Source organism: Pogonomyrmex barbatus, unplaced genomic scaffold (genome assembly GCF_055798465.1).
Source record: "Pogonomyrmex barbatus isolate J1 unplaced genomic scaffold, ASM5579846v1 scaffold1, whole genome shotgun sequence".
Taxonomy (NCBI): domain Eukaryota; kingdom Metazoa; phylum Arthropoda; class Insecta; order Hymenoptera; family Formicidae; genus Pogonomyrmex; species Pogonomyrmex barbatus.
In genome coordinates this window covers 1,303,025-1,327,781 of record NW_028297098.1, presented here as the reverse complement: position 1 = coordinate 1,327,781, position 24,757 = coordinate 1,303,025, and the positions used below count along the sequence as shown (strand labels likewise).

At 37.9% G+C, this 24,757-nt stretch overlaps 1 protein-coding gene across 1 annotated transcript in view; it reads right to left on the bottom strand.

The window, feature by feature from the left end:
- LOC105430103 (disintegrin and metalloproteinase domain-containing protein 10) overlaps window positions 1-24,757 on the bottom strand; it is a 61,725-nt gene that overhangs the window by 6,923 nt on the left and 30,045 nt on the right. The window contains exons 5-17 of the mRNA XM_011643461.2: window positions 6,956-7,202; window positions 6,216-6,344; window positions 5,466-5,653; window positions 4,019-4,159; window positions 3,776-3,900; window positions 3,030-3,158; window positions 2,724-2,892; window positions 2,379-2,548; window positions 1,580-1,747; window positions 1,358-1,485; window positions 1,162-1,276; window positions 955-1,089; window positions 30-260 (exon numbers count right to left, since the gene is read on the bottom strand). Of these exons, the coding sequence (XP_011641763.2) occupies window positions 30-260; window positions 955-1,089; window positions 1,162-1,276; window positions 1,358-1,485; window positions 1,580-1,747; window positions 2,379-2,548; window positions 2,724-2,892; window positions 3,030-3,158; window positions 3,776-3,900; window positions 4,019-4,159; window positions 5,466-5,653; window positions 6,216-6,344; window positions 6,956-7,202 (2,075 nt within the window). The remainder of the gene's footprint in view (window positions 1-29; window positions 261-954; window positions 1,090-1,161; window positions 1,277-1,357; window positions 1,486-1,579; window positions 1,748-2,378; window positions 2,549-2,723; window positions 2,893-3,029; window positions 3,159-3,775; window positions 3,901-4,018; window positions 4,160-5,465; window positions 5,654-6,215; window positions 6,345-6,955; window positions 7,203-24,757) is intronic.

Here is a 24,757-nt window from a genome sequence, read left to right as displayed (position 1 = left end):
TTTTTTAATTTTCTTTAAATTAATTTTACCTTATTATTGGACTTATCGGCATGGCCGCCGTCTTTAGGTTTACGATAACGTCTTTTTTCTCTGACTTTTCTGCTAAGAGGAAGTTTAGCGCGTACCGCCGGCGGATGTACCGTCACTCCTTCCGTACCCTCCGGCGGAAGCCGCACCGTTTCCGTCGTAGAACTGTGGATTATCGTGACGGACTTCAGTTTCAAGTCCGGTCGCTTGCCCAATAATCTCATGCTGGCCACCTAAAAGAAGAAAAATAAATCTTAATAAATAAATATTTGCTTTATTTATTTTCTCATAAACAATATACGAATTTAGAAAGACAAAGAAATAAGATATTATTACCATATATAAATATGTATTTCTTTACATATTATGAATTTTAGTAATATACAAAAACATATAATTAGTAAAACTTCTAATTACCATTTTATTTAAAGAGTAATTAAAACTTACGTTACTTAGCAACTACAGAAACTTTTGCTTCTACTTTTATGCACTGCAGAAAAAGATATAATAACGTAATGGCAATAATTTCTTTATAAAAAGCAGTTTAATTAATCCATTTACAACAAATATTATTAAATTACAAATAGCATACTTTGAGTCCCTACACTTACTCTCGTTGTATTTCTCTCTTTTCCTTAGTCGTTTCTGATAGTTAAACATTTTTAATATAAATATAAATATATAAATACATAACATAATTGTTTTTTTTTTGTTTGCACTTATCTTTACAAAAACAACATTTGTTTTACATTTGTTTAAAATAATAATTCCGTCGAATTAATTATTCATTAAAAATGATAAACTGAAATGATAAACGACAGAAAAATTATAGAAATCTATAAATTTTGGTTTTAGAAATTAATAACAATTATCACAAACGTTAATTTTCAAGAAAAAAATAGGTAATATCTTTAATGATATACGTACCAGCAATGATATTGCCGCTAAAACTATCAGAGCAGCTGCATACCAATGTTCAGCGACCCAACGTCTAAAAGTGGCGAGGCTCTCGTCGGATAATAAGAGCTTCCTTAAAGTTGCTAATGGACCGCTTGGATCGACCTGAATAAAATATTTTAATTAACGCCGCTATCTACTATCCGCTATCCTCCATCGCGACCAAGTTACGCTTACCTCGCGACATTTTTGAAAGACATCGCAGTAACCATTATAATCGTTACATGGCGTTCCTGGCTTCGAGAACATGTCGGGAATATCGTACGGCGGGGAATTCCAGTCAAAAGACGATCTACAAGGAAAAAAATTGTTGATTAAATTCAACAAATTTTTGCGTAAATCGATCCAAGAAATAAAAGCAAAATAAACGTACAGGCACGGTTGATTTTCCCCGGGGTGCCGACAACACAACTCGCATGCCTTCGTCGGCGGATCATTCGGGCCTGGTATGCATTGGCAAGATTCCAATCCGTACGCCAGGCAAATGCTGCCGGTGCACTCCTGTTGCGGATCCAAATTTCATGCACGTGAGGCAAATCGTACTTGTTCATTTAATAAGAGCACATATTTGATTTTTAATGAGACTAATAATTACCCCCATGAAGCAGACCAATTCGCGATTACAGATGGTCTTGTTGGGCTTGTTAATGGACGGCGGGCAATAAGGAGATCGACCGTCGCAGAAGCTCGCATCGCGGCATCCGTTGTCGTCTCTGCACTTGTCTCCGAAGCGGAGGGTACACTCGGCGGTACAGCACGGACCCTGGAAAGAAGAGGCAAACAGAGCAAACCGGTCAATTGAAATTACATTATATCATATACGCACAATGCGCCACCGTAATTACATTATACATAAATCTGTGAATAAATCCTTCAAAGTAAATTTCACAGAATGCCGCTTAAATTAATTAACATTTTCCGACAAACTAAAACGGAAAACGAGTGATAACCGTGCACCGGCGTTTTCAATATCTCTTGCATGAAATATGCATACTGTGTGATCAATTATTAAACGCATTGCTCATCGCATTAAATGCGCCCCCCAATCGTTTCATACAGCGGAAATACTATTAAATATTAAAGATATAATATGGCTTTGTAAAAAATTTATCGCGATATGACACAGATAAAGGTATCATTAATAATATGTTGTGCTGTATTTGCACATTTAAACATTTTCGACTAAAAAGTTTAAATACATAGCTGGACAAGCAGACGTTTGAAAAATTTAGGCTCTTGAACGTTCAACATTTAATATTCAGGATTGAAAGGGCGCAAGCGCGGCTACAAGCGCGCCGGTTTAAATTTTGAGAAGGCAGGAAAGTCGTCCTAAAATTCCCCCGACAATACAGTCCAACATATACTCGCGGCTTTTTTACAGGCGTCATACATACTTGACTAGGGCTGCACACCGAGCGTGGTGTGAGCGTGCACGGGGTCTCCTCGGGCGGCGGATAACGGCGCTGAGGAAAGCAACACGAGTCCCTGCAATCCTCCTCCCAGCCGCAGTCGCACTCCTCGCCCTCCTCCACCACGCCGTTGCCGCACAGCGATACTTGCGGTTCTGCAATAAACAATGCAGAGTACAGAGCGAGTCAGAGTTACAGCAAGCGGGGAATGGAATAATTGGTGGAGCAGACCGGGGGGGGGGGGGGTGGGAGAGGAACGTTCGATCAAGTTCGTTTCGCTCCGGCGACGTCGCGACACAAGTCACGGTAGGTAAGGGGTGTAAAACTCACCGGTGAAGCATCCCTTTGGCGAACGTGCCTTGCTGTTGAGCACGGGATTTATGGCGTTCAGGCTGCACGGGCTGAAACGATTGTTGTTGCGCTTGTCGCCGCTGGTGGCACGGGCGAACATTATAAAGTTGCCGTCCTCGCCGCCCGGCGTACATTGTTCCGGATCGTGCTGGACGGAGTAAGAACAATAAGGTACACGGGGCGGTACGCGCGTCATTCGTTTATTGACGGGACAACATCGTATAACAAGGCCGCGGAATGTGGAACGCGCCGCTCTGAACGCGACTAACGGAAGTGTATACGTACCGGCGAGCCGAAGTTGTGGCCGATCTCGTGAGCCAAAGTAACGTGAGAGACCGCAGGCGGTACGTGCTTCCCGTAATTTAATAGGGTCACTATACCAGTATTCAATGACTTCATGCTGCCACGATAATGCTGCAACGTTATTTCGACGATTATTTTATCGCCGAGAGTTTCGTATGCGCGACAATTTACGCTTCAACGAAATCGCGAAAAGAAATCACGCGATAGAAAATAAGTGTTCTCTCTCGTTGAATAAATTAGCTAATCGCACGACGATGGATAAAATTACACTATTAAACGTAACGTCAGTTTCGACACATTTAACGATAGATAAATTGTATTTGTTTAAATCTAATTTAAATGTAAATTTTTTTCCTCTTCTCTCTCAGATTTAATTATTCTTGTACCATTTGTATGTATATGTATATGTATATGTGTGTACCTATAAAAGAATATAAACAATACTTCAATATAAATCGAGTACAACGAAAAGTATCACCCATGAAAGAATGTTAATTATATTTTTTTTAAACACAACTGAAAGAATCATAGCCAATTCCTCGGCAAGCAGGATCTTAGGTTCTGTTAATAAACACAACTGAGAGAGAATCATGCCATCATCGGCAAATTCCTCGGCGAACCTAAGATCCTGCTTGCCGAGGAATTGGCCATGATTCCTCTCAGTTGTGTTTAAAAAAAATATAATTAACATTCTTTCATGGATGATACTTTTTTCGTTGGTGTCATACCCCATTTTTCTCGCACACCCCGCCGGCGTTCTTGAGGTCGCCTGTCCACGCCAAGCCCAGGGTTCCCATCTCGAAGTCTCGATACGTGAACATGTAAGCCAGGCAGAATGCGTCATAATCCTCCTCTATAACAAGACAAACATCGACGTATTATCAGTTCCGCAATTCCCTCGCACGGATATTGACGTATTGACATTACGCGCCACATTGCGGCTTATTAACAGAAGCGACATTAGCCCTTACCTGAAAAGAGCTCTAGATATTTCTCCACCCCGTAATTTCCCGGAAAACGATAATTAGGATCTCTCAACGCGTCCTCGCTGTGCACCTTGACGCGCTTTATCATGAAGCTGATGTTATCCGGCCGGCCGTCTTGATTGAAGTCTGAAAACAGTGACAGTGACGCTGTTCAAACATGGTTATTTCTTAAATTGCATATTCGGAACTGAATAATTCACTGAAATGCTCGTGCATTATTCTAGTCCTGATTCTTGCGCCTCACACATTGACGACTCCCATGTGATTACCGTTCTCTGGTCCATGTAGAGTAATTCGCGTGTAATGTAGAACTCGGTGTGTGTTATACATAATGGAACAATACGGTAATGAAAATACCATATGTAGAAATAAGTAGAGCAGCGTAGATTTCACAATATCGAGCAATCAAATATTTATCAAAATATTTCAAACTCACCAAGAGCGTTAAAAATGCACCTCATATTAATTTCGAGAGTGTACAGAATTAAAAATACAGATAATACACGCACTTATACATAGACTTTTTATAAATCATTATGCTTTCATTTTATGCGATACTATAATATTTTTTTTTCTTATACAACATTATAGAATCAACATTACAATATTTTTCAGATTACATTTTCCGTTGGATTAAAATGTTATTATATTTTACAATTAACGTTTCTCAAATTAAATTTTATATTATAAATACAGGATTTAAATAAGCCAGTCATACATTAAACTATATTATTACGATTATTTTGATATTTAAAACTTTGTTTTCTTCTACTTCTTTTTAAAAAATAATTATTTGCTTTTTCACCGATTTTCGTAATTTGCGCGAAGTTTCGTCTATTTCCATGTTTTTATCAAAATATGGAAAAATAAAGAAAATACCTCAAAATTGTAAACGAGAAAAATAAAAAATGACGTATGTACAAAGAGCGTTTATCATTTCTATTATTAAATTTTCCGTATTGTATAAACGTCGCGATTAATTGCGCAATATTAAAATATAAATTAAAATGAATCATATAAATTCAAATATCAACGAATAAAAAAAAAAAAGATGAATAAATGATCCTTTCCCGTATTATCATCAACTGCGACAGGAATTGCAAAATTCCAAGGGATTTTCATAATTCTCATAAAGTTCCCCAGCATTTCTTGGGAGTCTCTGAATTTTCCTTGCTTTTTCCTCGCGCTCTCGATATTCCCTGACCATTTTAAATTAGATTCTTCTCCCGACGTTTTTCGCGTTCCTCGCGCAGTTTTCAATTTCAATTCGACTTCCCCTCCCCCCCTCCCCCTCCCTCTCCCCTTGGTCTCCTCGTCACGTCCGTTTTCACGACTCGCGGCGAAAACTGTTGGATCATCTCTCTCTCTCTCTCTTTCTGTCTCTCTTTCTCTTTTCGCACAGCGAGAGATGTAGCGAGGAGGAGGCACCCACCTGTGTGTTTGTAGATAGAGTTGACTCTCTGCACGTGCCTCGTCATCACCTCGATACAGGCTTCCTCCGTGCCGTATCGCGCGAAAAACTGATGGTCCGCTTGCAAGTAGAGCATGCAGGTAGTTTTCCGGGGATCTACCGTCGCGCGCTTGTGCAGATGCCTCGCGATCCGATCTCTGCTGCTCGCGCTACGGACGGATGCGAGAAATAAGGTCGCTTTTATTGCGCGATGAAAAAAAACGCCCGGCGAAACCTCGCCCGGGACGAGCTTCGCCTAACGTTCGCTCCTCCGAATTCTATTTTGACTTTGTCGATGTTCAGCGTACCGCCGACACACGCCGGCGGTACTTGCCGATACTTCGCCACATCGACATCGCGATTTGATCCGGAAGACCCGAAAGTCAACTGACATTCCGTTTAAAACTCCGTTTCTTCCGGTTATTGTGTGTATCTCTTCTATCGAATCGATCGCGTCACAGCGAATTGCATTTTGAGAAACAAATAAAACCACGCGCTTACGCTATAAGTAAGTCTTCTTACACTGCGTTTAAATTCTCTTTTTAATTCTTAGACTTGTGTAGACTTGAATTATTCAATCCTAGAAATCCTTTTTACCCACGATTTATTCTAACTTTTTTTCACGCTTTGAAAAGTAGCATTACGTCTGATAAAATGGACTGATTTACGTACATTTAACCGAGAGAAAGATTCGGGATATTTTTTTCTACTATAAAAATGCAGGCTACTCACGCGTCCATGTACTCGACGTCATTATTCGTTTCTAACGTCGGCACCCTCACATTGTTTTCCCTCGCGTAGAGAGCAACGTGCTCGCCGAGCAAGGGCTCGTAGAATGCCTGAGAATTGTTGTACTTATATCTGGAGGAACAGACATCGCGAAGTTTAAATTTACATTTAGAGTCCGCCATATGAAGGCTGACATGAAACGCATAATATATGATAATCCCAGCCGGCGGGAGTTTCCTTTACACGTGTCTAAATTATAACACGTTTGCCAACAATATGTGCTCTTTTATCATTCTCTTCGCACGAATGTATTTTTATGAACTTTATGAAAAAAAATATGACAGAATGTACATTTGAAAGAATAAAGCTGCTTATTACATCCTTATTTGGATTTTACTTTTAATTATAAAATACATACCGTATTTTATGTAAAACGTCTCATACAAAAAGTGTGATGATTTTAGAAAATAACTTCAAATTATACATGAATTATACATGTTTATTTTCGACAAAAGAATTAAAATTCAAGTTACGCTGAATCATCAAATCAAGGCTTAGAGAGCTTTGCGAATTTCAGTCGTCGAGTTAAAAATCGATCCAATTTGATGAAAAATACAAACGGCGATGAGAGAATCATGATATTCAAAATCCGTATTATATCCGTATTCCGTGTAGCAATTTATGTCGTCGCGATGATTGTCGCTTAGATTCGATTCGGGAGTATATACGAGATAGAAACCCACCTATCGAAGGAATCACCAAGAGACCCGTCTCGATGTAGCTGATGACTGGCACAGGGTAACGGATGTGGCGGGGCGGTAACGTCGGAGGTGCGATAAGCTATGCTGTGATAGGATGGCGACGTGTCTTCATTTTTATTCAGATACCTGCTCGTCGGCTCGATGTAGTACTCCTCGAATCTGGTCACGACACTACCGTCGAAGAGGCCGTCCTGCGTAACGACGCCCTGCACCACGGCGCTCTCATCCTCTGCAAAAGAGAAAGGGGGCACCGCGGTGCCGGTTAATAAAGAGCCAGTAATCGAATTTATCGGGAGAGAAGGGATTATTGGCGTCATATAGATTCAATCATCATATAATTGGCGACTTTTAACATTTTACCCCGCTATGAACAATGAAATATTCAAATGCTCGTGAATAATAATTAACGTGCGCGTGTACAAATATATAATATTGTTCGTAAGTAATATAATTTGTATGCAATTGCATTTTGTAATTTATAATATTTATAATATTATAACTTTAAATAATAATTATTATTATTACTTTCGTGTTTCCTGCCTAAAGCTCGATTTTGCATTTAATTTATTATCAGTTTGGTGCAATTCTGGCAAAATTTGTAAATTGATAATAAATTTTCTCTTTAATTCTTAATAAATATTGTCATCGCAAGTAAAAAAAAATACGTTTAAATCTCAAGAGCTTCTATTTATATTCACTTATAAAAATGTTGTATCAATTTTGTTTCGTGTTTACGAAAAACAGATCGTTCCACAAATTCGAAATACGTTTTCGCTAATAATATTTTTCCGCGTTCTCGTTAATGGCATTCTTCCGCAATTTGCGAATTATTTTAATAACGATCGCAAGAATTGAGACTGCTAAACTCGTTATTAACAGTTTCCGCAGAAACGGATTCGCGTTGAATGTAGTGGTAGGCGGTATAACCCCGCAGCTACATACCTTTTAAATCTGCGAAAATACGAGGGTGAATCGCGGCAGGAGACTCGTTCCCACGGTGCATATAAAGTTACCGTCGGATTTAATTATATTTGCAGAAGCCTTCATTCTGTGTCGCCGTGCTTTCATTATTTCTTATGAAATTTTTGCGACTTCGCCCAAGTTAGAGGATACGCGCGGTGAGAAAGGGGCCTCGGTATATGATAACTTTTCGGGTAAAATTAGAAAGGATCGCCAAGTATTTAGGATCCGGGGACGAGCTCTAACTTCGTTTCGTTTCGCTTTATCCCATGCAAATTCCATCCGGGCGGCTCGACTTCCTGGAGGAAACGACAAATTTCCACGGAAAATTTTGGAAATCGAAGTTTGTCACCGCGACGATGAGCAAAAAGTTCCCAGTTTGTTTTATCGCTATTGCTAACACACGTAGCCTTGCGTGATTTATAATTAATTAAAAAAAAAAAATACAAAAAAGAAACCAAAAAAGATAAACAAAAGATGCACTTGCGCAAACAGATTAATCCGCCCGGTAAATAATTAGAAAAATATTATTAAATAATTACATCTCTAAATAAAATTTCATAATAAAAAAATCATCAGTCTCTTAATAACTCGTTTTATATAAAATGTTCAAATTTCTTTTAGGTTTTTGCAAATGCAAAGTTCAATTCCGCTCGATTTTACATTCTTCTCTCTACAATAGACACAGGGTAGATCAAGATATGATAATAACGGGGAAGATTGGAACTCGTCTGGAAAAAGCAGTGTGTAACTGTCGCTCAACGTGCGTATACCTCGCTTCCGGTACAATTTTGTAAGGACATTGCAGATTGAGGGACGCGGAGAAATTTGAGTGGAAGACGCCCCGGAAAATCACGACCTCCGAGAATCGAGTCTCTTGGCCCGAAGCGAAGTTTCCTCGGGTGGAGAACGTGGGTGGATTCTAGGAATTCCAATCGTCAATCATAGTCGATATTCCGGACTATCGCTAGAGAGAAGATAAATCGACTAAAGTGCTATCGCGAAGTCGGAGAAATTTACGGCCGCGTGTTACTTCCTACAAGTAATTGTTTGGATCCCCTTGGTTGCTGGCGCACAGTCGATCCGTAAATTCACCCTTCATGGTAATCGATACCCTATCGTCCCCGATAAAAGGGACAATCAGCAGAGAGGTTTATATCGCGGAGCAATTTAGCTGCTATGCGCAAAAGAAAACAATTTGCGCGTGAATAAAAATAAAATCACAATCATCGCAAGCACATTATGCAAGCGGCATAAGAAGTTAATTGTGTATCGCTTTTTTTGTTAATTTAGCATAAATAGAATTTAAAAACGTTATGTAACTTTTAATTTGAAATTATAAACATTAAATATCGATTTATTAAGGAATTCAAACCAATTTTTATTCGAATAAAAGATAAATATAAAATTTAACAGGGATTTAAATATAAAGAAAAATATTAAATTCATTCTATAAATTTGACAATAAAGAATTACTAAAATAAGTTTAATTGAAAATACGAATATATTAAATACTAATTTGTCAGTAAATAATTCTTACATTACCTACAAATTTTACTTACAAATATTATTTCATTTATATAAAATGGCAGAATTAAACAGCGACAAGACAAAATTAATAAATATTGATGCGTTATTTATTTTTAAATATAACTTTATTTTAAGATTTATTCTCTCTTAAATTTGCAAACGCAGACGAGAACAAAAATTAATATTGAGATGTTTCTCCATTTCTTTGTAGAGATAAATTCACTTTTACATAAAGTATATATCTCTCCCGAGTTTTCTGAATTTCTTTCATTATGCTTTCCGCGATTAATTTCTATCAATCTTTCCTTAGGAAAAGCTTAATTTGTAATGACATTTTTTTTTTTACAGTTTTATGATATTATCTATAATTATGTATTTCTCTATTATATCACGATATAAAACTTTCTTAAACCAAATCGCATTTTAATCTAAGATAAAAGAGTTTCGTTATAAATTTGCACCGTTACAATCTTTTCAAGAGATTAAAAGCTTTGTCATTTTTACCGAGCTGAAACCGACCTCGGGCTGGTTGAGAGAATTCATGGCTGAAATACCAGGCAGTGATTTTCAGGCATGCTGCAAAGACGATTGCTCCTTTTTCCGGACCGCAAGAACGTCGTCGATTAGAGCCGAGGAGAAGAGACAGCAGCGCGATGTCGGGATGCCTAGCGAATTCCAGATCCAGGTGGAATTCCGTGATTCGTTTTTCTAGAAAAAAACGCGGGGATTCTCCTCTACCAATTTACGGAGTTTCCGCGGCTAATTCGATCCCATTTCGCGCGATAGCTTAAGCGTGAAACGGTGATTCCCCGCGGACGAGTTGGAAAACGTAATCGATGTGCGACGGCGGCGGCGGCGGCGGCGGCGGCGGCGGCGGCGTCGTCTTTTCCTCTCTCGATGAAAAGTGGACCTCCCGCGAGAGGCTCAATAGTAAACGCTTGGATGAGAAACGAAGAGGAAAAGTAAGCGCGTAGGAAACGCGGGGAGAAACTAGGCTACTGTCAGATTAAATTCGATCGACACGGTTTTAACGTGGGTCGAGGTCAGATCTTTCGTTCTATCCGTTCCCGATTACGATCTGCAAATCGGGCATCTTAAAGTGGCGAGGGCAGTCAACGTAGAACGTATATAAAGATACTTTTTCACGTTTAATTAAAAGCAGCTCGCAAACAATGTAGAACATTTGTAAAAATACTTTTTCACGTATAATTAGGAGCGTTATCGAATTTCAACAAAAGTGATATATATGAAATAATTTCTCCAACAATGGGATAATATAGATGGCATTGCTCGGTAAATAAAATCTTAGGTGTCTTATAATTTTTCATTTTTCTTCATTAAATTTATATAAACATAAATTCGAAATAATTATTTAATATCGCGAACTACGTGCCGTTATTATTCAACAGACTTTTCACAGCAACTTAGAGTTATATTTTTCAATTATAATCAAATTTGAAAATCGATTCCTGTCTTCTCCCTCTTATGAAATTCTTTATTGCGAAAAATGATTTATGTAGACGCTGCAAGCGCAAAGATACATAATCGATACAATATTTTATTGAATATCTCGAAATGTATTTGTTAATCGAATGTAAAGGCGAAATTTGTCATTATTTGTTTTTTCAAGAGTCGCGACAATAATTGCAATGTTGCTCTGTTTACTTCGTTATTAAATAAATACGCATTATGTTCGCCACAAGCAAGAAGGATGGGAAGAATCCACGAATTACACGGGAAGTAAATAGTTTACTATATTCGTGCTTTTGACAGCATTTCGTCGGTTTTTTTCACGTTTGAGCGCTCAAAGCGAAGAATGCGACTTAATCCGCAGCGAACATGCATGAGATCCTGACACAAATGAGATGAGCAGATGAAAGGACATCCTTTTTCCCGAACGGTAAAGAACGAATGGAGATAAACGGGGAAAATGCGATAATTACATGATAATTAACAGATATAGTAAGAAAATACTAATTCCACGCGAATACAATCGTATTAATGTGTAGTAAAACGAGGAATAGAAAGAATACGGAATACCGTAGAGATGAGAAAGAGAAATAAAATTGTGGAGAAATACCCTTTCCCCGATGGAGGGTAGATAGAGATAAAGATGAAGAAAATGTGATAATTGCGCGTTAATTAATAAATACTTCAGGAAGGCACTGATTACATGCAAACGATAGTGACTTTTAAACGATTAAAGCGGGAATAGGAGGCGAGGAGATAAAAAGCCGGGCAGCAGAAAAAATGTAAGAAAAGAGTTGATATTTTTTCATGATAAAAAAAAGAAGAATGAAAAAATTAAATTTACTCGTAATTACGTCGTGATTAATAAATTACGGTACAAACGTAGATAATGATATAATTTTCACGTCGTACGTTCGCGATTAACGACGATAATCACAGAGGACAGTCACAAAGGACAGAAAAATTGCGACAAAAATTGCGAGAATGAAAAGAATATTACTTCTTTCCAGTTGTAATCCAAAAAATAAGTGGACTATGGAATATGAAGAAGAATCTGCAAAGAACACGGCAATTAATGAATGTAAACGGAGACGTACGATGCGAAAATGCGAATGCCGAAGTGGATGGATGTGGAGAAGCGGCGAGCAATAAGGGCAGGAAGCAACGCGAAGGGTGGACAAACAAAAGTATCGGGGGATTATAAAACTGTCCGCATATGACCGCCAACGGTGCATCCTTTTGATAGCTTTTGTCCGGGACACAACCGGGTGCTGCCGGCTGCTCGAGACAAAATGAAAAAAGGAAGGAGGGAATCTGCGCCCCGCAGTTTAATCGAGTCTCATCCCGACGCGACAGTTTGGACAGCCGTAAAGCGGATAAAGTAGATCGCGCCCGTCGACGTCGCGTCGGGAAAAAAACAAAGAAAAATTGATATAAATATAGGATAGTATACGCCGCGGTCCCGCGCTGGAGATTCGGAGGAGCAAATGGGCGAAAAGTGGGACGCGCGACGGCGACGAAAGATGCCCCCGATCGCCGAGTTTCGCGTCGATGCGTGGTCGCCGCAAATCAATTAACTCGCGAAAATTAAAAAGGGCAGTCTTGAAAATTTGTCGTCGTGAAAATGTGCATATTTATTTCTCGTGAACGATTCGAATTCCATTCTCGCGATCTCTCGTCCAGATCTCGCGCCCCCCCCCCCCCCCCTCGTGCGGCGCGCTGTCCGCTCGCTCCGCCGTTGATCGGATTAACGCCTTGAGCGCGCTCGATAGGAATCGCGGTGTTAAACTCGCGTTACAGCCCGTCGCCGACACGGCCGCATTGTACATACGCGCAATCATATTTCCGGCCTGGCGCGCGTTGCACGCCGGCAATTTATCAATTATTCATCGCGGCGTCCAGGCGGCTCGCGAAATATTATTCACGCGCGCTCGCGCGATAATCAAATTTCATCGTTACACGTTTACACGGCGTTTACGCGGCGGTTCGACATTTTCTCGCGAGACGCGCGAAAAAAACATCCCTCCCCGGCCGGAGGAGAAAATCGACTTCTCAAAGTAATCCCGGAGGAAGAAGCTGGTTACGTCGGAATGACTTTGAGAGAAGAGAGATTGAGCACACAGATAGAGACAGAACGGGAGAAAGAACCGGGAGCCGGCGGAAGAAAAGCGACGACGGTTAATTCATTTAATCAACACTGACAGGCTACATGTGGAATACTTAGTAGATTGATCTACTTTATGTTTAAAAAACGTAAAAATGTTCGCCATAAATCCCCCTTAAATTTTGATGAATTGCCAAAAGATATTACATAATGTCAAAAATAAGATAGCGTATTTATAAAAGAAGGAGTCTTAATATAGACTCAAAAAATACATCTAATATATAAAGCATGTCTGAATACATTTTTTAACAAATTATTTATCTGAATTGTGTAACATTAATTAACAATTTTTCTCAAAGTTCAATAAGTTGATTAGGACCAAAAAAAAAGATAGAATTCTAGAGATCATTTCCTCGAGTAATTTTAGAGAAAAAAAACTAGTTGAGTCAAAATGATTGCAAAAGTCGGAGCAAATAGAGATAAAGGAAGACGATTCTACATTTACGTATTTGTGAATGTGTAAGAGAGAAGAAAGAAAATTCCCTCTGGACGGATGTTTCGAGTGTAGCGAGACAAGGAGAGAAAGAGAGTCATGCAGAAACGAGCGTCAGAAGGGTCGTCGAGGAAAAAAAAACGATAAAGGCGGGCGAGATACAAAAGGAAAAAAAAAAAAAAAGCCCGCGCCGATAATTAATGAATTATTCATGTTCGAATTCGTTTTTATCACGCATTGTAGCGTGTTTTCGTTCATACTTATTCATCGACGGGCTCGTCCGACCGATTTCGGATGCCTCCGCGATAAAATGCCCTGGCTGGCGGACATTTGAAAGCGCGATTCAATAGAGACTTTTCTCTCGTCGCCGATTAATTCGGGCCGAAACTTGCATTTTTCATACCTGATACGCTCCGAATCGACACGCTCTTCTCTCCCTCGGCGGATAAAGAATCCGTGTCGCGCGATCTTTTTTCTTCGATGTAAATGTCACGTTTTTAAAAGTAGCTGCTGGCAACTCGTTTTTTTTTTTGATCGTTGGAAATAGAGTGCCGAGTCTGACGAGTGTCTGACGAGTGTTATGAAGTACAAACGCGGCGCGAAAAAAATACAATAAAATAACAAACCGATCAAAAAATTTTCCGACAGACGCCAGTTAACGGTTGCCAGTTAAACGATTTCCTTGCTAAATAAAGACGTCATGATGACTTCGCTACGCTCAAACCAGAAATAATATCAAAATAACGACGCATCAGTAGGGAAAAGAAAAAAAAGAAGAAGGAAAAAATTAGAACACAGCGCCATTTAATATTTTGTGTAGTAAGAGGTATGCAGCCGAGAGAGAGATTGCTCGCCGCCGGCGAGCGGAGAACAAAGCAGCGTCAGGAAGATGCAGCCGCTCATCTCTCTTGCATCTCGAGACGCTTAATTCTCGCGGAAGGATTCGCGAGGCAAGCGAACCAGTTGGTTCTCGACGTAATCCCGAGAAGTGGCGGATCTATGGAAACATAGAGTCCTAATCGGGAGGCGGGATCGGGAGGAGAAATGGAAAAAGGAGAAATTTAAAAAAATAAAGGTGATTCGCAGAACGGGAAAGTGAGGAGGGACGGGGAGGGGGGGGTTGTGCGATCCGGAAAAGTGCGGCGATAAAGGGGTGAGAGGCGAAAAGACGCGCTCTCGAACGGAATGGGACAAGCAGCAGGGGTTTGATAGCTGTGAGGAGGAGGGGGAGGGGAGAGAGAGAGAGAGAGAGAGAGAGAGAGAGAGAGAGAGAGAAAGAGCAATCGAAGTTTGCGAGGGAGCTTTCACGGAGGAAAAGCTCTCGTGCTCGTTAGTGGAAAAATCCAATTTAGTCGCTGAACGGCTAACGGATCGGCTCGGTCGACGGCGCGTTCGACGCATCCGTCGAGTCGAGTCGAGTCGAGTCGAGTTGAGTCGAGTCGAGTCGAGTCGAGTCGAGTCGAGTCGCGGCGGCGACGGCGGCGGCACAATGCTATACACGCGCGAGAAAGCGCGATCGAGCGACGCTTTATCGATCAACAATCGAATTACGGTGGCGGAGCGAGGGTCACGTTGATTTCGCTGATTTTTTTTTTTTTTTTAATCGACGCGGAACTTAACGTTTCGCCCGGATGCTTTCACCGAGGACGTTCTTTCACGCATTTATCTCCTACAAACTCCTCGGGACTTCCAATTCACTTTTGTACACCGCCGGAACACATAATAAAAGTTTCGTTAAATTAATTAACTGATCTATTATCGCGGATGTTCGAAGGACGACGACGGTCCTCGCGAAGAAAAAAGGTAAGAGAAAACAATAATTACGTCGAAACTTGTGAGAATCTACTTTCCGTAGAACCGAAACTGCTTCTCTTCTTTTTTTTGCGGTGTAAAGTTACCATTGGCACATGGCGTGGTTATTTCTACGTGAAAGCGCGAGGCTTTTTGCCTTTGTTTCTTTCGCGCTCTATATTCTATTATTTGCCGTCCCCACGCGTCGTTCTTTACGTCGATTTACTAAAAGCGATACACAAATGGCCAGTTTTCGATCGGTCATGCAAAACGCGGGAGAGCCGAGAGCTGAAAACGCGAGCGACTGCCGCGTCGAAATACGCAGTGAAAATCGTGGCCGTGCAAAGTGGCGGCTTTTATCGGCGGCTCTCCTCACACGCTCGCACTCGCAGAGCAATATGCTGCGAATGGTACTTGAATACCGAATTGTTCCGCAGTCCGAGAACAGCATCGAGGGCTATCTGCCATCGTATAATATCCGACAGAAACTGAGACAAAGAGAACGTGAGTCATTTATCTGTTTTAAACGATGCACATCCAGCTCGGATTTGAGTTCCAATAAAAAAAGTAACACGTAGAATGTAATTTCATTCGTTTCGTACGTTTATACACGGTTATACAAGAGTTTTACGAATTTTAAAATGAATGAATCGCACTTCTTGAAAAAGTCCTCTTAAAAGCGTGTAATTTCAGCGTATTTTACAACGGAATTTAACTATGAATTTCGCAGTGACTTCACAATTTTTTATTATAATAGTCTATCTCTATTATAAAAATAATTTAATTTAAAATAAACTTTGCGAATATGTGTATTTCCACGGGCATATTCAGAGAGCAGGATTTGAGGAGTTCAACTCTCGAAATTTATAAAAATGTTAAAGTAAAATTAAAGTTACGATTTACCTAATATTTTTTACCTAATATTTTTCTCATTCAAAATCAAGAACAATGAGATTCTAAGCTCTAAAATATTTAAAAAAAAATTCATTAATATAAAAAAGTTGCTGTTTATATGTTAACAGAACCTCCCCGAAAAAGATCTTGGTTCCACGGTGACTCCCCCTTTATATTAAATAACTTCATCCTAGTTAAAAGATTCAATGTTGAGCAATGATCTATGATGCCGTAAATCACGACTGCAACGTTAAAAATATTACGCCATATATCCGGCAGCCCTTTTTCGAGATATATATATATATATTACGAAACTACACCGTGGGTAACTCTTCGTTAAACCATCCCCAATTCTCCGCAGCAATCTCTTTGAGATTGAAAAGCACGCCGTAATTTTCCTCGTCTTATATTCCTGCCGGCCGATTTATGTTTCGCGTAAAACCCCGGGTAAGTATAGCCCCTCTATTAGCGTATTAGTCTAGCGTTTGGCTCATCTACTTTTATGTTTCTGAAAATTAATTATTAATCTCGAATATATATATATAGAGAAAGAGAGAAAGAAGGGGGATAGCAATTAACTCTTGCAGGGAGAGTTATACGATATATTTCCGACGTACGAAATTAATAGCTCTTCGTTCGCGGTACTATTACTCGTAGATACGCGCGGCGCATATCGGGAATATTTCTTTGCGGTGTCTTACAGCATTAACCAGTAATCGATGGTGGTATCTATTTCGCCGTACGGATCGCGATACTTAGGCTAATGAGCGTTGGTTAACCCTCGATTGACCTATTGCGAGTTAATCGCACGGAATAATTGCCGACCTTTTTCTCCCGCAGCGGCGCAACGGCACAAATTACGTGTTCCCGTACGTATGTACATATCCCGAGTACTTGCGCTCTTGTTGATTTGCGAATCGACCTCGATTGTCGATTTTCCAACAGATAGAATTGGCAGCGGGCGTAAAATAAGTCTCAATTTACCAGCTGCTGATTTTGCTGCATCGTAAAAATTTCGCAATTTATTATACAATCAGATATTTCTATGTGACTTGCGAAACGATTGAAGTGTATAAATTCACATTTATAGATATATATATATATACTTGTATTTTTTTCTATAGTGTATGTACACATATACATATATAAAATATCTTTTACAAGCTCTGTGCAGCGATCCATCAATTAATATAATTAATTAAAACAAATTATAAATTAAGAAGCTAATTTATATATACAGAAATTAATAAACAATGTGGATGATATTTTAATTTTATTAATTAATTATTCGATAATTCTACCCCCCAACTATTTTAAAATAATATCATCTCTCGTCTGACTAATGTTAATTCTATAGCATACAAAATAACACATAGCATATAGTATAAGAGATATCTCTCGATAATAAATGTTGCTAGCCGAGCTGATAATTATGCGACTCCTTTTTGCTCGACCATGTGGTTTTAATTATCACGGTATCATTATTTATTACTATTAATACAAAATTAACATAGCTTATTATTGCTACATCAACACGTATAATTAAATCGGGAAAATTAAAACAAAGGCGCAAGGCCAATTTGAATTCAATGATACCGATATAGTACAATATACATAAAAAATGCATCCGACGTTAATTATCAAGTTTATATATTCTCATGGATAAACATAAAATTTATTTTCATATGTTTATAAAAACAAATTGCGAATAAAATAGAATAATACGCGTTTCGATCCCCCTCTTGATTAAAGGCACCGATTTCTTCGATATCCTCGTCCGTCTTGATTGAAGCTCGCAATCAAGGAAATCGATGCGATCCATCTTTTGACAAAACCAGCTTTTGTTTCTCCTCATCCTCGAGTGCCGAAAGGATAATAAATATTTCGCTCTTAATCATCACGGCAAATTACAAACTCGAACGCGCACAAGCCGTCCGATATATCGACGGACACGCGCCGGCTGGTTTGTTAATTGACTATCGGATTATCTGCCATTAAGTCGGCTTGAATCATTGCAGACAGAAAAATCGGATCAACCACTCCGAATCGATAATATTAGTATTATTGAGCACTTTCGGCTTTGATGTACAAACCTGAAACTTCGAGTGCGTTTATCATATGACTTACTCATCGGAGTATATTTTTTGTTAATCGAAATAAGAATATTTATTTTAATTATTAATTACGACGGTCAAAATGTCAGATTTCTTCAAAAGAGAAATCAAACCGGTGTTATATGTAATATTGTAAAACTGGTATTGTAATATTGTCAAACTGGTATTGTATTTATATTAACGTTTTTTTTAAATTCTTCTTAAAAGCTTCATTTTTATTTCTCAAAATAAACACGATGCTTTTAGCTGATAGATTAGCATTGTTTATTACTTAAAAGCTTCGTGAAAAATAAGTGTATTTTCAAGACGGAAGCAAAGGCGAGAATAAAAGATTGGCGGATAAAAACGACCCACGCGGAGCGTCAGTCAAAAAATTGTTGCATGAAGGCAAAGGTTCGTTTAAATCGCGCGGATTTTGCATACGATAATTTTTAAGGAGTGCATTTCGGAAAATGGCGTTTTCTGTTTGAACGGCACGACGCTTGACAATAAATGACGTAGCTCTGAAATCTCTGGCTTAATTAGCCAAAGTAGCCATAGCTTTTAGCACGCATTCTCTGCCTACTGTCCTTTTGTCTCCTGTAATTCGTATCCTTCGGATGTGAGAAACTCCGCTTATGAATACGTCGGAATGAAACTGGCTGCCGGCCAGAAGGGTCTTCATTCTACGATCGTGACTTACTACTCTTACTACCCTTACTACCCTTACTATCCCCCTTGGCGTTCTAGTTACGCCGCGTCAAGATTTTTTTGTAAATCATATCATTTCATCAAGCACGTGTCATGATTCATTCGCGTGCGATGCATTACAAAAAGGCTTTTTGTTACAAAAAACTCCATAACATGCATTAAAAATAAATGCAAAACCGTTTGATTAATCGACGTAAACAAATATAAAGCGAAGTTAACAAATTTTGTAAACACGCCCAATATGCATTTTAATAATTATCCGATAAACGAATAAAATTCTATTGGCCGTACTCGATATTTGTTCGGATATTCAGAATAATTTTCGTTTTGTTTTAATTAAACAAATCTTTAATCAGAATTAAATCATATCAAATCTAGAAATAAAAATAAAAATATTTTAACATGTAGGAATTAATAATATGCAATACCGATACCGAAAATTTGTACAAACAAATTAAACTTTGAGAGTCTGAGCAAAATCAAAATCTTGCTTTTAATTAATTGTGCACGGCTTTTATTTCACTTTCAAATTTTGTGTTTTAATTACCACATTTATTTAAAAATATATCTAAAAAGAGTTCTGAATTTTGTCAAATATATTATATTAGTAGAAAATAATTTGGAGTAATTTGATCATTTTCATAATTCAATGATTCAACACGAATAAAATATAATATATATAATTATCAAGGATTGCTCCTTCAATATATATTACCATTAATGAGATTTTCCTTTATATCAAATATTTTACATTAAATGCAATCATTTGACTCTCAATTCTGAATGATATTAACATCTCCAATATCAGATAAATAAAAAACATAAAGGAAAAATAAAAATACATGAAATATAAAACAGAAATTATTTGAAAAAGATTCAAAATATGATTTTATCTCTTTTAATAAAATATAAAAATATATAATAAATTTATACACAATTCGTGTTCACAATTTCTTAAATTAGAAAAAGTACATTCAAAATCTATATAAAATCTATATAGACATAATAATAAATCCGAATAATAAGTTAAATAGCTAATTTTATAAACCAATATATAATTGCATCGTATTGCCGTTTCTCTCTTATAATCATATGTCGCATTTAACGTCGAGTGCACCCTTACAATTATAGCGAAACAAAGTTTGCAAGCAGCTCGCCTCGATATTCCGGCAAATTTGCTATCAACGAGAATTAGAGTTTCTTTCAAGAGCGGAACCGCCGTCAAAGAGGCTTTCTCCCCGTCAAGCGATTTGGAAGAACAAAACGGCAGGAGTACGAACATTTCGACAAATATATCGTTAGCTCGTTAAGAGTTAAGAGTTTAGCTCGCCGCACAGCCCGTGGAAACAATAGCCACTCCGGCGGCATCGCAGCAACTGCATTTTGCGCTACCCGAGAATTGTGGAGTGCATTTCGCCGGTGTTGTCGCAACTCGAGTGCCGTCGCGCGTTCTCCGCAGCTCCGAGGGGAAACGAAATACGCCAAAATATCGTTATAGCTATTACCGGGGAACATTGGAGTGGAGGGAAAGACGGGATTGGCCCACTTTCCCAATGCCGAAGCCACCCTCCTCCCGCCGCCGAAGGAGCGCGGAAGAACCGGCATTACTCGCGGACTTTGAAATTTCGCCTATTGGGAGACGACGCGGGATTCCGCCGACTATGACAAATGGCCTGGCAATTTTTGCGCTTCTCGAAAGGCCCCCGATCGATTTCCGGATACCGCAGCGCGAATATACAACGAATATACGACGCGAGTCCATCGCCAAGAAAAGTCGCCGTCGTCCGTTCGGCATGTAGGCACGCGATAACAATGTGTCTCAAATGTGTCTCAATAACGAATGAAAAATCATTCGTGAAACTACGTTGTACTACGTTATGTATATTTCCCAAGCTGATGTCCTCGGTCCATTTTGCCAAGGTAACGAAGTTACAGCGAGTTTTCGTTTATATATTTGACTAGTAGATCGATCAAGAGTGCTTAAAATTTAAAACGTTTGAAATTACGCGTTGTAATTAAATTCTCCGTAAATTTTAAATAATAATAAAACACAGTTACCTGGAACTAGCGAGAAGACTAAAAAAAAACTCCTAATTATTTAGTTTGATATATTTATGCATGATAGCTTATTTTAAATTGCACAACTTTAAAATATAGGAAACTGCATAAAACATATTAAACATTCATAAACATAGATAAATATAATGTATATAGAAAACCATATAAATTATACACATTATTATAATAATTATGTCTACATAAAAATGTATTAAATACGAATGTATTCGTTTTATTATCGTAAAAAAAAAGGAATAAAATACACATATAAATTTTCTTATAAATTTAATTAAAATCATATTTATCTGACACTCTCGACCTCTCACTTGCAAGATGCGTACGAATATTTCACATTAAAAAAGTGAAAAAAAAATTTAGTAGAAAACTTCTATGAAACTCGGAGCTTGTCGCGAGAGACATTAACATTAAAGGGATTTGTGGTCGAGAGTGAGATTTCTTTGGCGGGAATTTAAACGAGCGCGCTTTGTCCGTAATTGAATTTTAAGTATCACAAAACTCGCGACACGGAGCTCACACCAATCCTTTGTTTCGCGCGGATAAATATAAATACTTGAAAATTCATTATCTCTTTATCTCTTTTCTCTTTTTATTCTCAAGAAAACAATCAAAAGAGACGCATTAAATGGGGCATCTCGTATATATTCCTCGCGCTCCTTTTCATCTACGGATTCTTTGATCAATTTGATATCAATTTCTGTTTGACGACAATTTAATTGACCGCAAAACGATATCTGATATTCTCTCAGAAATTTAAGTGTCTTCGTAATGACATAATCGCATAATGGAAAAATATCACAGTGCAGGCATAGTAAATAATTACACATTCACAAAGAGAGAGAGAGAGAGAGAGAGAGAGAGAGGGAGGGGGGAGAGGAACCTTCCCACGCAATCATTTCGCATCCAGAAAAATAAACTCGCGACCCTGATACCGAGCCCCGATAATCTTTATCCCGATAACCAGACTTCGCAATAGCGCATAATGCGGCAAATACGCGAGCATAATACTTTCATCGAGTGTATTATTATCGCACGCGCGACGTAAGTCCGCGCCCGCTTGAGAACTTTCCAAGACGATTACTTACTAACGGCGCCGCACCGACCGCGATTCTCTATTATCGTGAATCGGAAATCGAGTGTCCCCGGATATGCAATTACACGCGTACATCGTCAATTAGGCAAGTTTAATCGCTAATCGGATTATCGTTGATACGCGTTATCCTGCCCCAGTGCGCCCGCTAGAAGGCCAAACCTACAAATAGGCTGGCAGATTGCGATGACTTGCGGCCGTTTTACAACGTGCGCCGACGCGAACGCGAATGCGCCAAAAAGTCAAATTAATTTAATTGCCGTATCATTTTACGCATAATTACTAATTTCAAGTACCACACGATTACTCGATAAATCAAACGGTCGCTCTCTGCATAACAAGTGCGAACCACGTCCGTATACGTCGATATTTAGCTGCCTGTAATTATAAACCTGATTATTATTACGTCCTGTAATTCGTAACACCTTATGTGACTTGTCCTGTAAGATCTCTCAGATCTCACGAAATTTCTAAAACTTATTTAATTTTTTGTCGCGCCGGATTTTCTGCGATAATTCGCGGTTTAACGGTGAGGCGATTTAATTAGCTCGGTGAGGTATCGGATTTCAAATGAAATATCGGATTTCAAATGTCAAGACAAGAAAAATGAATTTTACATCTAAGAGATGACATTACCTTAAAATCGAAAAGCGTAATAAAATCTCGATCATTCATCGAAATTTCCTGGACCTCTCCTGATATTTCAGGGGAAATAAATCATCTCGATGTTATCGATTCTCAGAAAGAGTGACAACTCTCTGATATATAACGACATAATATAGTATATATAATAGTATCAATATATGTATAATAATATGCTATTTTGAATATATCTCGTCATACGGCTGTTTTATGAAGCGAATATTTCACAGATAGAAAATATAGAAGCTAACATGCTATGCATAGATATACTCGTATTCCATTTTATGGCTCGTATTTATAGTCGTTACATGAATCTCGTAATGTACATGTATCAAAAAGCGTATTAAATGAGAAAAGCACATAAGTTATTCAGAAGTTTCATTTTAAAATATAAATAATTCTAGACTCGCAATTTTGTAAAAGGTCAGCTAAGAATATACTGCAAATAAAATAATTTTAAATAATTATAATATAAATCTATAAATAACAAATGAAATGAAACAAATTCATTAAATCATCATTTCGCTGTTATCTGATGCCTCGGAAGATTTGCTTCCATCTCAGACTCACATTCGTTACATTCATTATACTCCTATGACACATAAAAACAAGATTTATTACGATCACGCGTACTAATCACCGGAATAGAATCGTATATCTACTTTGTACTCGCATTTTACCATTGTACCTCGTGATACAACGCAAAGAAATTACGCACAAAAAGGCGTTCATTCGTCACTCGCAACGTTGCGCAAATTAGAGCAACGAATGGATAATGCAACATCATACGGGGCAACTTGTGCCATTATCTGCTCACGCAAAATGACAATACCGCGTGCAGCAACCTTGCTCATCACGATAAACAGCAAAGCTCGTTGCATTAAATATGTTACGTATTCTTAATTCTGCAAGCTAATACTCGCAGGCTGTAATAACTATGAGATACGACTGCAGTTTGAGAGATAATACGATGGTACACGGAGCGGTGCTGCTGCTGCTGCTTGCTCGCTCTAATTTTGCGCGAATAATACGCCTGTGTACGCATAACGCGTGCTGTGTACGCTGCAAAAACAAACGCCAAGGCCATAAAATATTCAACGTAAATGCAACAAATATATGCTAAATATTTTCTTATATTCCTTATATTTTAAATTAATTTATGTAAAACGAATTGTTGCACATTTTATTCTCTATTTTGTAGATCGACACTGTTCAATAAAATAACGATGTTTTGTTCAATAACAATTTATTATAACAGCATTTGAGAACAGAGATATCATCAGTTGAATCTTAAGTTTGATGAAAGTATTTGTTGCAATCTGATTAATAGATCAAAATTTCTATTACAAATTACTATTATTGATTTTAACCGTTACACATTATGTAATTACGTAATTATTTAATGCTTTCTTCAAATAATTAATAATGATTACTTTCTTTAAGAAGATTATTAATACCTATTATTTAAGAAATAAAATTTGTCGTTTTAATTAGAAAATTATTTATATATTAATTTATTGTTATTAACTTTCAAATTTTTATCTAGAGAGGAACAAAATAAAGAGAGGAACAAAATTATCAATGTCATGCATTAAATAAAAAAATTTAATCATCACACAATTTAATCTCATCTTTTTCTTTAATTTATTAAAATAACACGAACTGTTCTCTCGAAGCGAAAAAAATAGAAATTGAATATATAATAATAATTTTCATAAATATTTATTCAATTAAAAAGGAAGATAAACTTTATTCCTCAAATAAATATTAAATTTAATATTGTTTTTAATATATTCGCTGACGATTACTCTGACGTATATCGCTGACGTATATTCAGTTTAGAAAAAGTTAATTTAAAATAATAACTTAAATCATATATCGCTATCTTATTAAATGAATATGCAAGAAAATTATTATCCAGTCTTACATT